This window comes from Colius striatus, chromosome 6 (genome assembly GCF_028858725.1).
Source record: "Colius striatus isolate bColStr4 chromosome 6, bColStr4.1.hap1, whole genome shotgun sequence".
Lineage (NCBI taxonomy): Eukaryota > Metazoa > Chordata > Aves > Coliiformes > Coliidae > Colius > Colius striatus.
The window spans coordinates 43,543,599-43,559,091 of NC_084764.1; the positions used below are offsets into that span (position 1 = coordinate 43,543,599).

A 15,493-nucleotide genomic window follows, 5' to 3' on the forward strand; every position below is an offset into this window, starting at 1 on the left:
GAGTGGTTGGGAAGTCAGGAAGGTAAAATTACACATATTCTAGTTGCACTGTAATAAGGACACATGCATATGTCACAGCAGGGAAGGAAAACTGCCCAGATTCCAGAAATGCCAGAATCGTTACTGCTCAGGTTGTGAAGGATCTGCTCTGTCCATCTGCACACATCCAAACATGGCAGGTGTCTGCTTTTCTGCAGTCACTGTTATTAACCACCTGAGAGTCTTCCAAAACTATGTATTCCAAAAGAAATAACCACGTTTCTTACACACAAACTACACTTCACCTGACAACATGTATTGAAAGAAAAGTTGGGGTGGTTTGTTGTTGTTTTGAATCTGACACCCTGTAGCACAAAACTGACAGGAAGGGATCTGTGAGCTATGCTGCCTTCTATTTGCCCAGTACAGAGGTTACTTTTTAATCATGAGACAGAGTAATGTGACATTCTCCAAGCTTTTCTGCCCTGCTGCATGTAGTCTTGATGTATATCCCCCTGAGACTGTGGTATTTCCAAGTGAAATATAAACTAGTACCTAGAGTCAAGATGGTCACAAAATTAAACAGGAGATTACCAAGACTCTCAAGTCAAACCCTCTCTGTTAGTAGCCCAGTGTGCAACACCCTGTGAGCTCAATCCCTTCTGTACCTCTGCTTTGCCAGTGGGAAATGGAAGTATTGACTGCTCATTTAGCCCAGGAGATTAAGGCTTGCAGAATAGTCTCCAAACATGAGAGCAAGTTTTGAAATCACACGGCTGAATTCAATCAGCAGCAATGCATCAAAGCTGAGAGGCAAAGAAATGCATGCACAGATGCTTCTTAAAAGCTAGATACTCTTTGAATGATGGCACTTTCATTCTTAGGCAGGCTGGGAAAGATTGCACCTCTCATCATTAATTTCATGTCTATAACATCCACTCACTCCCTTTACACTCTGTCCCAACAGCCCTCCTGATCCTTCTGGCATCCACAAAACATACAAGCCCCAAGATACACAGCAAGAAGGGTTACTGGGAAAGGAAGCTCCATAAGCAATTATATTTATCCAAGAGTCACACCACTCAACTGTGAGGCTTAGGTCCACAGCTAGGTTGGGTACCATCACTCTAAGGAGCCTCTGCAGGCTCACTGCCTCGTACAGCTACAATTTGCTGAGCATTATTCTACACCAAAATAGCCATGATAGCAGTCATGTGAAATAATTACTCAGTCTGGACTCCACAGGCAATGACATTTTTACCTAACACAGCACTACACTGGATTAAACCACTTCAACAACTGTTTCAACAATCTTGATACAAAGCTTAGTTGTCTCATTCTGACCCAGAGCAGAACACACAAGTTGGCACCAGCACATGGATAACAAACAAGCAAGCAAGCAACAGGCAGAAGGCTGTTTCAAGCCAGTGCATTAGCTTAATGTACTCCTAAGACTACAAAGGTGTTTGTGCTACTTTCAGTGGTTCACAAGGTTTTCAGTTATCAATACATTCTATCACAACAAAACCAAGCCATACCTTAACAAGGCATTCATGCAGGTCTCACAGAATCTGTGTCCACACTCAGTCTGTTTAGGATTGCATAAGATGAGGTGACATTTTTCACATTTATACTTATCTTCCACAGCATTCACAAATTTCTCTTTGTAGCCACCTTGCTCTGGAACATAAATGGAGGCTGAAGGACTGCGATCAGGATTGCTCCTTTGCTGTACCATTTCTACAGATAAAGGGGGTTCTGTCTTCTTACTGGTGTCCATGCTCTAAGATAGTTCCTGTGAACCAAAAATGAAAAAAACTTCAGAGAAATTAAGATCTCTTTTTCCATGTGAAGGAAACAAATACAGCATCTCTGCTGTAGAAACCACATAGCATCAGCAAGCACTGAGAACAGTCGTGTGTTCACACATCATGTGAATACATACATGACTGGCCAAGATTATTAAACATAGAGAATCTATAAATACAGTTTTCTAAGGCCCTAAGAAGATCAAGCATTAAAATCTATTCCTGCAAACAAAGTGTTAGTTAAATGTGGGTATCACCCTAGGAACAGATAAGAACAGAGCTTGTATTCTTCCATAGCCTTCTCTCTCTCCCTCCCTCTGAAAAAGTGTCTTTAACATTGAAGCTGCATCATTAGAGAAAGTAGCAAGTGTGGTGAAGGTGTGCTCATACAGTACCTATGCACATACTACTCAGATCATAGACTCATAGGGGTTGGAAGGGACCTTTAGAGATATCCAGTCCAACTGCCCTGCCAAAGCAGGTCCCACCTAGATCAGGTCACACAGGAAGGTGTGCAGGTGGGTGTTGATGCTACTTGAAAAAGCACACAACCACCAGTATCCTACACAGAGTACCTGGAGTCTACACAGCTCCACTACCCATTTCTCCTGTCTATCCCATGCAATAGTCAAATATAAGACATGCTGTTTTAAGTCTGTTTTAGAACAACACAACAGGTTTTTATTATTAAACACTTTCCAACCTTTTAATCTTACATCCCCACATAAAAAGAAAAGGTGATACAAGTCTAACTGATAGAGGAGAGAGGCCTACATAACACAGACACTGGATTAATTCACCAGGAGTAAGCACAACTGACAAAGAGTTGAGAAAGTAATAGGTACTCTAATTCAATCTTCAGTTGCATTAGTTATTTTGGACTACTGTTCTTCTAGGTCAGTTTGCAAAGCATTAGCAGAGCAATAGAGGAAGAATGCCCCAGGTTAAATCTGAAAACCTGTTTTCAATAATTTCCTTGCTTATCTTGTGGTCAAACAAGTGTAAGTGGCCTTATAAAAACCTTAGTACATGAAGGAGAAAGCACAGTTGGAGGATACAGCACCTATTTATATAAGAGAAATGCCTGGCTATTTACAAGAAAGGCATACTTCAAGTCTCCCCCCATGTTAACTGACACTTGACATGTGAACCTATTCCACTGCACTACTTTGGCTCAACTGCTACAGTTACAACTCAACTTTGAGGCAGCAGAATGGAGAATGGCTCAGTTCATTTCTCAGTTACAAAAGGATGTCCATCACTGCCACAGAGGGAGGCAAACACCTTGCATCCCAGTTATGCAAACCTTCTCATACACAGGTTTTGTGACAGCTTATCTTCCCCTGACTGAGGTAAATGTATTTTCTTGCAGATCACTCCTGTGTCTATACTTTTGGTCTGGAAATCTCCATGGACCCTAAACAGACAAAGAAATTTCTTTCTTTTCCTATGTCAACACTTATTTCCAGAAACAAAAGACAAAATCACTGCAACTCATCAAGGATATCACTTCTTGTCTTTACCAACATCAGCTGAGCAAGTATAGAGGTGTTGAATGATGAACCCACACTCCCTTGTCCCAGGGGGCAGCCTCTCTGTACCTCCATCAAACACAGAGACAACGAGAGTATCATAACTTGGTGTGCAGATCCCACGATCTGGCCTTATTCTAAATCACAAAAAAACACTCAAAAATGTTTCTGCAATGATTAAAAGGGAAATATAAGTTCTGCCCCATAATCTGAATCCATGTCTGCCTGTGTTCCTTGCCTGCTTTTCAAAGACTGCAGAGTCTAATGCCCTAGCAGAACAATATCTGAAAGAACAGAAAAATCAGTGCTGAACTGAAAGTTCTAGAGGTTCCTTATAACCCTTACCTTCTGTGTCTCTGTGTGGTTTTGTGTAACTGGCAGTTGTCATTACTGAGGAAATTCAGATGATTTCAGACCAGGGCAGTAAGCAAAGCCTGAACTAGAGTTTCAGCAGCAAGCATACCCAAAAAAATCCAAACCCCAAAACCAGATGCCAAGAAATTTAGACACTGAGAACAAGAGAGACAAGAGGCTAAGGGAAGTGCCGTGGGTGAGAAAGGAAAGCAGCTGACAGAAGCAGTCTAGCTTCAGAGATTGCCTAAGACATGACTGTCATCCCTGAACACAGACAGAAGGAGACTCCCAGTCATGAGCCCACAACTTGTGCAAAAGCAGGAGGGGGAAAGAAGTGCAACTCCACAGGCACCCAGACTGGTGAACTTTTAGCTACCTATGGATTTACTTCTTGTGCAAGACAAGCTTCATTTGGAGCTTGTAATTCAGGACTCTCTAAAAGGCTTTCATCTTTATTAATAATTTGTAGGTAGCCACTAATGCCTCTTTTCCCTCTACAACTGCTTTTTAATAAACCATATTCAAGGCCTCTACTATTTGACAACTCTAGAAATCAGAAGCCAACTTCCAGTATATTGACTGATAAGAGCAACACAGGGAAAGTGTTTTTCCTTAAAACACACAGAATAAAAGAAGGCATGGCCTGATTCTGACCCACAGATGAAATTCAGAAAGACAGGCGCTAAAAGAGATGCTGACAGGAAAAGCTGCAAGTCAAGAGAGCACAAAGACTCTAAAGTCACACAACAATTGAATGTGTGTTTCCCTATTAAGTTTCTTCCAAACAAAAAGAAGCTAAAGGTGACCAGAGATGTGAAGGAAACAACACCATTTCCTCATGGAAACTGAATCATCAGTCACCAAAAGGCAGGCAGGGGTGAGGAGCATATTCAAGATTTAACTGAGAAAGAGTATCAAATGCCAAATGAACAGCAGGTGAGAGTTTCACAGAGATATGAAACTGCTCAGGGTCTGGCCTGTCAGCTGGCAAGAGAGATTTCATACCAAAATAAGCTGCATAGGGCTCCGTAAGACCTCACTTTTGGAATTAAAATATTGGCTATTTTGTCACAGAAAACAATCAGAAAGCACACTGATAAATACAATTCACCGTGCACTACACCTAACAGTCAGATCTGTGTGCTTCACCTTGTGTATTTCTGCTTTCCAAAGCAGTGTGTCAGGCCAGAAAAGCTAAACAAGCACAAGCCCAGAGTAGCCCCCCGGTGAGGAATTCTCTTGCACAACATTCTGAACTGCCGGTATTTTCTTATGTAGCAAAACTAGGAAGCTATTCATCAAGTACTGCAGTAAAATACAATAGAGACCTGAGCTTACAACACCACCAAAACCTCTTTACTACATTGAAAGAGCTGCATTTAACAAAGGTGTGATGTACATCGAAGGACACAAACAAATCTGTATGCACAGAGCTATGTCCTCTTGCATATGAGTTACATGCTCTTACACCTGCATATGGGACCAGTGGTGAACACAGATAATAAGAACCATTCCAGCTGCCTCCCTTTTGCAAACAGCTTTCTCTTATGGTTTACATACCACTACAGGGTGTCATCTGCAATGTCTTCTTTCCCTTCTCAGGAACCTTTAACAGCAGGACTCAGATTATACACCCATAACCATGTTTCAAACTGCCAACAAGAAGCAATTTTCAAGTCACACCTCAGTAAGATACTATGTACTTACAGCAGTGAAGATCACACACTTTCAGAAAGCAGGGAGAGGAGTCTGGCTAGAATGGTTAAGATGGGCTAGTTCTGGTGTGGGGGGAATCCGAGTCCTAAAGGCAGCACAAGCTGTTGTCAAGTCCAAGATTCTGGTTCTTGGTCAGTAACCTAAATCTGAACTTCTAATTCATCACTAGCTGTTTCTTATCCCTTGGAAAATATCATCACAAAAAGAACATGACTGTTAGATGTCTTTTGAAACTTAAATCTTGAACAAGTAACTTTAAGGGTAGGTAAGGTCATAAAAAGGGCCACAGTCACCAAGGTCAGTTCTGACCATTGTTCATTGCATTCTTTCAGCTACTTCTGCAGTCAGTATGTGCTTATCCTCTGGTCATCAGCTGGCTAACACTGCTTGCTCCAGTCTGTCAGGTCTCACTGAGCTCTGCTTGTGTCACTAGTCCTGCTTAATACAAGAGGTAGTTAAGTGTCTGCAGCTAGGCATGAGGCAATGTTTCAGGCTGTATGTACTGTAATAAAGGTTAGAACCATTTGTTGTTACTTAACTCATAGTAAACGTTAGGACAGAGTTAGAACCTGGAAGCAACAGTGAATTTGCCACCAAAGATGTTCCAAGAATTAGAAAGCAAAAGAGTTCTCACACAAATTGCATTTTGCTCTTCCCTTGTTTAAGCAAGGATGCCATTCTCACCACAGAGGGAAAACACCCTACAAATGTGCATCAGTGTTCTGTGCTGTATCATGTATTTTTTATTTGCTCTTTGGGAATAAACCCAATTTGCTACACACAAATGCAATAAAGCTGCTATAAAAATTCTAAATAAATCTGCACTTAAATAACCTGAAAAAAAACCCCACCAAACCACCCTCTTATGTAATCTAAAACACACTCCAAAAACCTGCTGCAAAAGGGACCACAGGATTTGTTACCTAGCAAGCTCTGCATGAAGATAGTTTCAATATCTTGAGGATGCAAAGCAAATCAGCTTCTGCCAAAGTTCAAAACCAAAAATCACAAAGGTCAAGAAGCTACTTGAAATAAATGTTTTTGTTACAGTACCAGAGAAGACAATAACACAAGGCACAATCTAATTTCATTATGACTTAGGACAGAAAAGCTTTTTGACCAAATGACAACTTGCACTGAGAATTACTCAAACAGAACAGCACTGTATGCACAAGTTCTAAATTAAGCTCTGAGAAAGAAAAGTGAGGTTGGACAGGGAGCTAAAGATCACAGCAGAAGAGGGACCAATGAGATGATTCAACCTTTCCTCTTCAAAAGAGTTTATATATTCTTATCTAAAAAGGTAGAGCCACACAAACTTCAGTGTCTCACACTAATTTTGGGGTTTCTTTTTCAGTCTAGCTTTTAATGAGATTGGGCTTGTGATTGGGCTGTTTCTCCTCCCAGCCTCTCAAAAAGACTTGGGAACCAACTGGATAGTTCATGAAAATGAGCAGTGAACGTGGGGAACAGAAAGAGAAACTTAATGCAGTGTCTCACTGAGCTAGAGGCTGTAGAAGTGCAACCTTCAGCCTCCGTGTGTGGCACATAATTACACCCAAACCAGCCAAAGCCACCTGCTCCCCCTTATCCAGGCAAACTTCATGGTCTCAGTCTACTCCAGTATTATAATGGTGAGTGCTGGGTTGGAGAGTGTGTTGTTTTGTTGGGTTTTTTTATGGTGAGGAGAGGGGAGTAAGGGTAAAAATGGGATGCAGAGCACAGACCAGTAGGAAACCACACTCCATCAGTCCCATTCTTCACAGAATTTTCTTCTGTACTGAACAGAAGATGCACAGATTGTAACCAGGGCCAGACAATCACGTACCTAGGGTCTTTTTTTCCAGCTCTTCAGTCTTCCCAGCCCATGTGCTTTTTATCACCAGGAATTATTGCTTCAAGTTATCACACAAAAATCTTTATCTCAAAATTAAATTATTAAAACAACCTGAACTTTGTCTTATATTTCAGTATTTTATAGCTTCTAATAAATTCCCAGCACACACTTGCTGAAAGAATGTACATCTTTCTTTCACTACCTTTTAGACAAGCCTTCTTCCTCAGTTCTGCCTCTGCTTCTGTGTGGGATTCCAGCGTGCAACATCTACTGTCACACCTTCATGACTGTTTAAAACAATAATGCAAGCTGAAAGCAGTAGATCAGTGACAATGTATTATCAATTTACACAGTGCACACACATCAAAGAGATTCAAGCTGAACAGGGAAGCTGCCATAGGAATCTTGACTCTAGAGCTCTTAAGCATGAAGGTGTCCTGCTCACAAGCATCCTCAAAACCCCCAGCAAACCCTCAGCCTGACATTCCAGTAAAAGCCACACCATTGAGTGGACAGGGGCACAGAAGGAAAACTGGTAAATAAAACTCAAGCTATTTGCATCACTCCATAATAATATTCAGGCAGTGACTGAAGCAGCACTGGAATGGTAAGTTTGAAAGCAGAGGAGTATCCATCAGTTTTGCCTGTGTGAGGTCACAGGTTTTGCCACTTTTATTCCTATTGTTCATTTATGGGAACTACTTACTTTTTCCTCCATGCATGTGTCATGCTAGAAGTACTGCTCACTGTTTCTATAGAGCAGATATAGGACCAACTAATCAATGCTGAGGTAATGACAGCATATGCTTTAAGAGAAAATTCTGAGTGGGACAGGGGAGGACAGGGAAGGGCTGCTGGCCACCAATGCAAGATATCAATTTCCACAGTGAAAAAGAGAAAAATCATTCCTTTTCTTTTATGCAAAACATTCAAATACTAAGCCTGATGTCTGTACAAAAACAAAAGCAGGATTGATATTTAAAACTTAAATTTTCCTTGTGTTAATCAGGTCTTTTAATTACTTTAACCTTTGCCCTCTACCTCCATAAGCATTCACCTTCCTTGCATAAAATAATGCAGACCAACTGTGAAAGAGACCTTGAGATCACACACATAATAGCATAGATGGAGATCAATAGGAAAAATCACTACTTGGACATTAGCAAGTAGGACAGAAGCATTTGAAAACACACAGAAGACACTAAGTATTCTCTGCACAAGAAGCTTCTGCCACTTGCAAGCTCTATACTGCTCTATTAGTGCAGTATCCCAGAGATGCTGAGGTTGGAAGGCACCTCTGGAGATCATCTAGCCCAAACTCCTGTTCAGAGCAAGGCCAAGGTCAAAGTTAGATCAGGTTGTCCAAGGCTGTTTCCAAAAACTCCAAGGATGAAGATACCTCAACCTCTTCAAGCAACCTGTTCAGTGTCAAACACTCCTCTGAAAAGAGTTTTTTCTTACAGCAATTATGACGTGACATTCTTACACAGGAAAAAAAGGTCTGTTCCAATACACAAACTGCTATGTTCCCAAACAACCAGATTTCACCATCATCTTCCAGGGCTCTGTTCTGTAAAAATTACTGAACAAATAGCAAAACTATTTTTGGCTCGGATGGTACAGACTATTCCATCTTTTCCTATCTGAACCAGAAGATCACAAGTGTAGCCAAAAACGGTACCTTGATATTCCTGCAGAAGAACAACCATGCATGTCATGTTTATTTCCCACATTTGAGTGCATAAGACAGTTGAACAGCAGAGAATGAATGGCAAGTTAAGTTTTATGTTGTTTTGTTCTTTTAACTTTTTATCACTTTCCTTGGCTCTATTTCATTATTATATATTTCTATTTCTGTATCATCTGCAGTCCTGTGTCCAGTTCTGGGCTCCTCAGCTCCAGAGGGACAGGGAAGTGCTGGAGAGAGGCCAGTGCAGGGACACCAAGATGATCAGGGGACTGGAGCATCTTCCTTCTGAGGAAAGGCTGCGGGAACTGGGGCTGTTTATTCTGGAGAAGAGGAGACTGGGGGGGGGGGGGGATCTCATTAATAGTTACAAATATCTAAATGATGGGTGTCAGGAGGTTGGGGCAGCACTTTTTTCAGTGGTATCTAGCAACGGGACAAGGGGTGATGGAAAGAAGCTGGAACACAAACAGTTCCATTTAAACGTAAGGAAAAACTGAGTGTTTCAGTGAGGGAGCCCTGGCACAGGCTGCCCAGGGAGGGTGTGGAGGCTCCTTCCTTGGAGCTCTTCTAGACCCACCTGGACACGATCCTGTGTGACCTGATCTAGGTAAACTTGCTTCTGCAGAAGGGTTGGACTGGATGATCTCTAAAGGTCCCTTCCAACCCCCACCATTCTATGACTCTATTTCTTTCAACAACAAGTCTGTACATTCATGTGAAGCATCTTACGGGATTAAACAAAACAGCATCCCAGTGCAGGGAACTCAACTGAGCACATCTGCTAGACAATGCGTTGATGTAAACAGTTCTAATACAAATAGTTCTAATAACTCCTTTCCTGCTCAGTGTACAAATTTCTAGATTCTACATAGAGAAGAAAGCATTGGATTGATGTGCAAAGTAGTTACATCAGCGCTGAGAACGAGAACATTTCTGACTACTAACATGGTATCAATATAGTTTGGAGTAGCCAAGAGTCCAGGAACTGACACTTTTAGGAACTACTCAATAATATGTTGAATGAGTATTCAGTTTAACACATACTGCACCAATGAGAGAAAAAAACCAAGAAACTACTTTAACACTAATTAAGTTTTAACTATTAAAAAAACAAGTAGGAAAGCAATTCACTGCAACTTTGGAAAGCTGATTTTTACATGACACTATATTCAACTGTTACTCCTCTGCAAGTTAACAGCATTCTTTTGAATCACAACATATGGGCTGGTAAAAAGGCTTTAAGATTCGCCCTGAGGCCATAGTAAAAGCAAAGTGTTTGTATTAAAGTGTTTGTATTTTGACTTGAGCTTGCTATCTACAGCTCTCAATAATTACTTTGTAATCTCAGTATGCTACCAAAATGCAGTATAAAATCATTTGAAGTGCAAGAAATCAAAAGCCTTTTCTAAGAAATCCAAAGGTCTCTTAAGCTTTCAAAGCCTGGGTCACACCACAACAGGTAAGAGAGACCGTCCAAGCCCATCGCTAGTACTTCCTTCTGCAGTTTGAATTCCAGCTGGGGATCTTGTCTATGAGTGCAGGGGAGAAAAGAGAAAACACACAAGGTTATTGTATTTCACCTATGAAGTTAACTCTCAGAGTTGGGAATCCACATTTCCATACAGAAGCATTTAAAGAATAGGGAAGATCAAAGGCCGGTCAGATGATCACAGGACAAAGTGTCCTTTAATCTCTTCCTTTGCTGCTCAGGGGAAGCCTGTGATTGAGATACATATGCCAGTCCCATGTGGAGGAAGGGGATCAATGCTGGGCTTTTTTGTAACTTCTGACTCAGTTCACAAAGGAAAACTTCCATCTTACACAGAAGAAAAATACTGAGACCAAATATTCGGGAAAAGGCCACGATAACCATAATGTGTCAGCTTAAAGGTAGCTTCCTTTTACAAAATTATATGTACATGCTTTGAAGAGAGAAGCAAGACCAGTTTGTATTTGCATTCTGAATACTCTGTTTGTATGGAAAGCTGCTTCTATCAGCCCAGGTTTCTTCCACTTCTCATTTTACAGCAAGCTTAACATTTCCTTCTCTTGCACAGCATCAAAGTCCTCGGTTCACATGTTACATGTGCTAACGTCAAGTCACACTGACACAAGAGAGAAGTCGTTCACTGTGTTTTCCCACTCATGTCCCCTGTGACTGGGAAACACTGAATTTGACACACTCATGACAAATCCTAATGTGGATCAACAATGGTCAAGACAGATGGTCTTAAGATGTCCAAATAATTTTGGTCACAACATACAGTCCTAGAAAAACATGTCTCATCCCATAGTGAGCTGAAAAAAGTCTCTTTTTCCTCCCAAGGTGTGCTTTCAAGAAAAATCTGCTGTATGATTTATCAGAAACAACTGGCTTTTAATTTACATCAACTTGGGACACCAAAGTCTCTTCAGCTCTGGAATCACCAAGCAGGAATGAAAAAAAATCTTGCTATCTTTTAAAGTTATTGTCAGTCTTTTCTGTCTTTTAAACCAAGACCTACCAACAGATGTTATTCTTTTCCACTCTGGAAATCAACAAGATGCTCAGTTTCAAACCTAATGGAATTCCAAAAGTCTACGAGAACAGCAACAGATATTTGTCAAATCACAGCCTAACCATCCCCACTGCTGACTGGCAAGTGCATGAGGAATACTTTATGCTCTGCCAGTTTCTGGCAGAGCACATCTGTGCTGACTCTTAATGATTGTAGCCTTGAAACCTAAGCAGAGGTAACTACCCATCTTAAAATTCTCTACATCATCTTCTGCAATTATTAGAAGAAAGTAGCTGAAGGTAAAGGTCTGACATCAGCAAATAAAAAAGCACAAAGCTCTTCAAAAGGCTTATTATAAATAATTACAGGAAAATTGACTTCTCAAGAATCCCCAAAATATGAGTTAGTTTTAAAGCACAGCTCACCTTTAACGAAATAATCCTCCCAGGAAATTCTGAACACAGCTGAGTAGAGAGGAAGCTGGTAAATGAAACTGAATGCAACTATAAATGGCCATCCCAGAAAACTGTCATCACAGTAGCTCAACTTCCACCAAAAATTCCTTTCACTCTCACTAAAGTGAATTTTCTAAGCCCACATCCAAAGTTCAACAAACCACTGTATCCTATCTCCTATGGAAACTAACTCACCCACGTGAACACAGGTAAGAACAAATTACTTTTGCCACACAGCCCTCAATATTAAATTCTAGAAACTAACAACAGCAAGTGACATCAAAAAAATCTTTTATTGAATATTACACTGCCTGGAAGACATTCATTCATACCCAGATCTCAGCCTTCCACTGAACTTAAGTAGATTTTTCCAACCTTCTAGATGATGTCTTCAGCTTTCTCTTATTCAGGATGAATAAGGAAAAAAGGGCATTAAGAGCAACTCTTTTGTCATCTGCTTGTATTGTTTATTAGAACATGCACGAAGACAAAAACATTGTCTACTTGTCTAATGAAGAGACAGGAGGTTCAACTTCAGTGATTTCACTGTATACCTTCAGTGTTTCTATTTCATTTTCTATGACCAGCATCTTGAAGTTTGGGAGAAGTGAGGAGGGGGGAGTTGTTGCCAAGATTTGTCTATCAGAGGAAAAACACAACTGAAACACACTTGTAAATGAAACCTGGAAAAACAAACCCTCAAAGCATCAAAACATTTGTGCTAGTATTTCTAGCTCTTCTAAAGTACATTCCAGTTTTAACATTACTGGTATTACTGAAGTTGAGTTCTCAGGAAGAAAAAATAAGGTTTGGACAAAGCCATAGATCCTTACTTCAGACTTGGCAGAATGCTCAGAATCAGAACTTCACATTCACTGCTAGCTAAAGCTTTTTTTTTTACCATTATAAAGTTGTTTGCGGAAGAAACTGTGTTTTTTGTAGCTGAACATTTAAATCCACATGACACATTTCCCAGCAATGTAAGAAAAGGATGGATCTTACTGCTTCCTCCTCTAGTAAACACAAGTTTTGGGAAGATGCTATTGAAGGCTGAGTCTATCAAAGACACAAATTCCTTCTGGTCTATGGCAGTACTTCTTCCAGCTGCAAAGTCTCATTAGGTTCTTTTACCTAGAACCTGCATGCAATTGCCTAGTTTCCCTCTCAGATTGTGATTCCCTTCCCATACTAATCCAAAGTACTTTTTTAACTATGTCTTGTCAACCTCACATCTTGAACTTGCTGCCTGGAGTTTTATATGAGCTGTTACTCTGGAAGATTCAGATGAACAGATATTGTTGATATCTTGAGAACAAGCTCTCTCTACAGCACCAATCCAGACAGGACACTACTAAGGGCAAAAAAACCCTCAGGCTCCTTTGAACATTCCCCTCCTGCACTGGGGTTTGAGGATTAACAAAAACTGAGGAGGATGTTGTCCTTCTACAATATACTCTTACAATCTTATATATAAAATAATTCACCATTTTTCCTGACTAAATTTAACCTCTCTACCTAAAAAGCAAGTGTGTAGCACTGTTACACAGACAAAAGTGTTTAACACAAGAGATAGCAACCTTTCAAAGAAACTTCTGGTAGAACTGTACCAATACTACTGCTGCTGAAGAGATACACTAAATACTGGTGCTTTTCACACCAACCACAGAGCCTTAGAAAGATTTACGGTATGAAGTTGTCAGTTTTAGTTGAAAAATGCTTAAAGTCAGAAGGCTCCTCTAGTTAATACTCATGAAATTGTGTTCACATCTACCAAATTAACACTGAACAGAGCAGTTTGGTTTAATGTATTAACGCCAATCTAACATTTAAGCACGCCTTTTTGTTTTTGAAGACTCAAACCTGAAAGCCCCCAGGTTCTGCAGTAGAAGCTACATGAGAATACTCAGAGACTCCTCGCAGAATTAATGCTGATGAAGACTACCTGCTTGCATGATGAGATCCAGGAAGGCACAGTCAAGAAAGAATGCAAAGAATAACTTGCAATTGGAGTAAATGCCAGATTTAAAAGCACGCAGAGGACACTCATTGTAGGAGTAAGGGGCTTCAGGACTAAGATTAAAGGATGTTGCACAGGTAATGACTGTTCAGAGAATGGTGCTGATTGCCTAGTTTTTGCAAATAACTTGTATGTGGGCAATGAAGCTTCCAATACTAACAGTAGTGGTTTGGATTTTTTTACCCCAACAATTCAACTGAGTGGTGTGAGAAACATTGATGTTGCTTTTGCAGAATCCGAAAGAAATTAAGAGTCTGACCTGAGTCTTTCGTGAGAAAGCTTGTTTTATTTCTCACAGTGGCTACATGATTTTCAGAATTTATCACCTTGTTTCCTCCAGAACTGTAAAATAAGCACAATATCACTTACCTTTTATGGCATCCCTGCCTGCAATGCTCTACATCAGTAGGAACTATTATTTTTAGAGTCTTCTGGTGAGATTTGTCACCAGTCTAAATCCTCCTAGAAGTCTGGATAAAGAGAAATCATCTGCCTGCCCTTCTTAGTCTCTCAAGAGGTACTTTTTCCTCATAATACTTTCCAACTAAACTGCAGCTCAATGCTTTATCATTTCCATGATGCAATTTCAGGATCTGAAAACACTTGGTATAATATGATAGACAAACACCAAAAGAGGTCAAGATATCCTCATCTCTATATATAATCAGAACTATCAACTTAATTATTACAAATGCTTCTGTGAACAATCCTTTCTTTTAACCGATTCACATTGTTCTGGAAGTTCTTGTACTTCTGCCTTTTAGAAGATCCAAAAGAAGTATCAAATTGAATCCAATTAAGAACATACATGAATGCACTTCCTACAGTACAGCATCAAGTCCCAGAACACATCAAAAACGCCACAATAGACACCCACAAAGCCAGGCACAATTCAGTTCCTGCGATTCTTTGCCATCATTAAACAGCCTCTGCACCACACTAATGATAGGCTCATAGCCTACAGCACAGACAGACATCCTGCCATAATTTCATTCAAGGAGTTATTTCAGTAGACATAGTTGAAAGTTTTCTAGCAATATTACAACACTTGAAGGAAACAAAAGGAGAAAAAAGGTAGCCCCAAAGCATCTGTTAAGCATGATTCCCATTTCCTCTACACCTTTGCTAACCCTGGAAGCAATTATTTTAAGCCTAGGAACAGAAAATTCCTCGTATTCTCAGATAAGCAAATTCCACAGGTTAATCATAGAGTTAAAAACTTGGGGTTTTTTGGTTTCTTTCACTTTAAGACACTTATTCAGTGAATAAAACAACCCCACCTAGGTCTCACACTGTATTGTTTTTTCTGTACATAGTTTCTGTGATTTACTCTTCTGCACTAAAGTTTTACTAATCATAGCTACAACCAGCATAGCTGTCAGCAAACAACTATAACTGCAGATCACCTATTTTGAAACAAAGGTAGATTTTTTACCAACCCAAACAGGTCTCACTGAAGGGATTTCATTAGTTTGCTTACAGAGGACAGACGGCTAACAACAGATGGAATTAAGGCAAAACCATGTTGTCTTCAGTCCAGTTGAATGAGGACAACCTCAATTTTCTTCTCCCCCCATGATAATTTTAAATCTTTAATGATACATCAT

At 40.2% G+C, this 15,493-nt stretch overlaps 1 protein-coding gene across 7 annotated transcripts in view; it reads right to left on the reverse strand.

The window, feature by feature from the left end:
* Positions 1–15,493, reverse strand: part of TRAF3 (TNF receptor associated factor 3) — a 67,914-nt gene that overhangs the window by 25,198 nt on the left and 27,223 nt on the right. For all 7 annotated transcript variants that reach the window (XM_061998228.1, XM_061998227.1, XM_061998226.1 and 4 more), the window contains one exon: positions 1,518–1,774. In XM_061998228.1, the coding sequence (XP_061854212.1) occupies positions 1,518–1,759 (242 nt within the window). In that variant the 5' untranslated portion in view covers positions 1,760–1,774. The remainder of the gene's footprint in view (positions 1–1,517; positions 1,775–15,493) is intronic.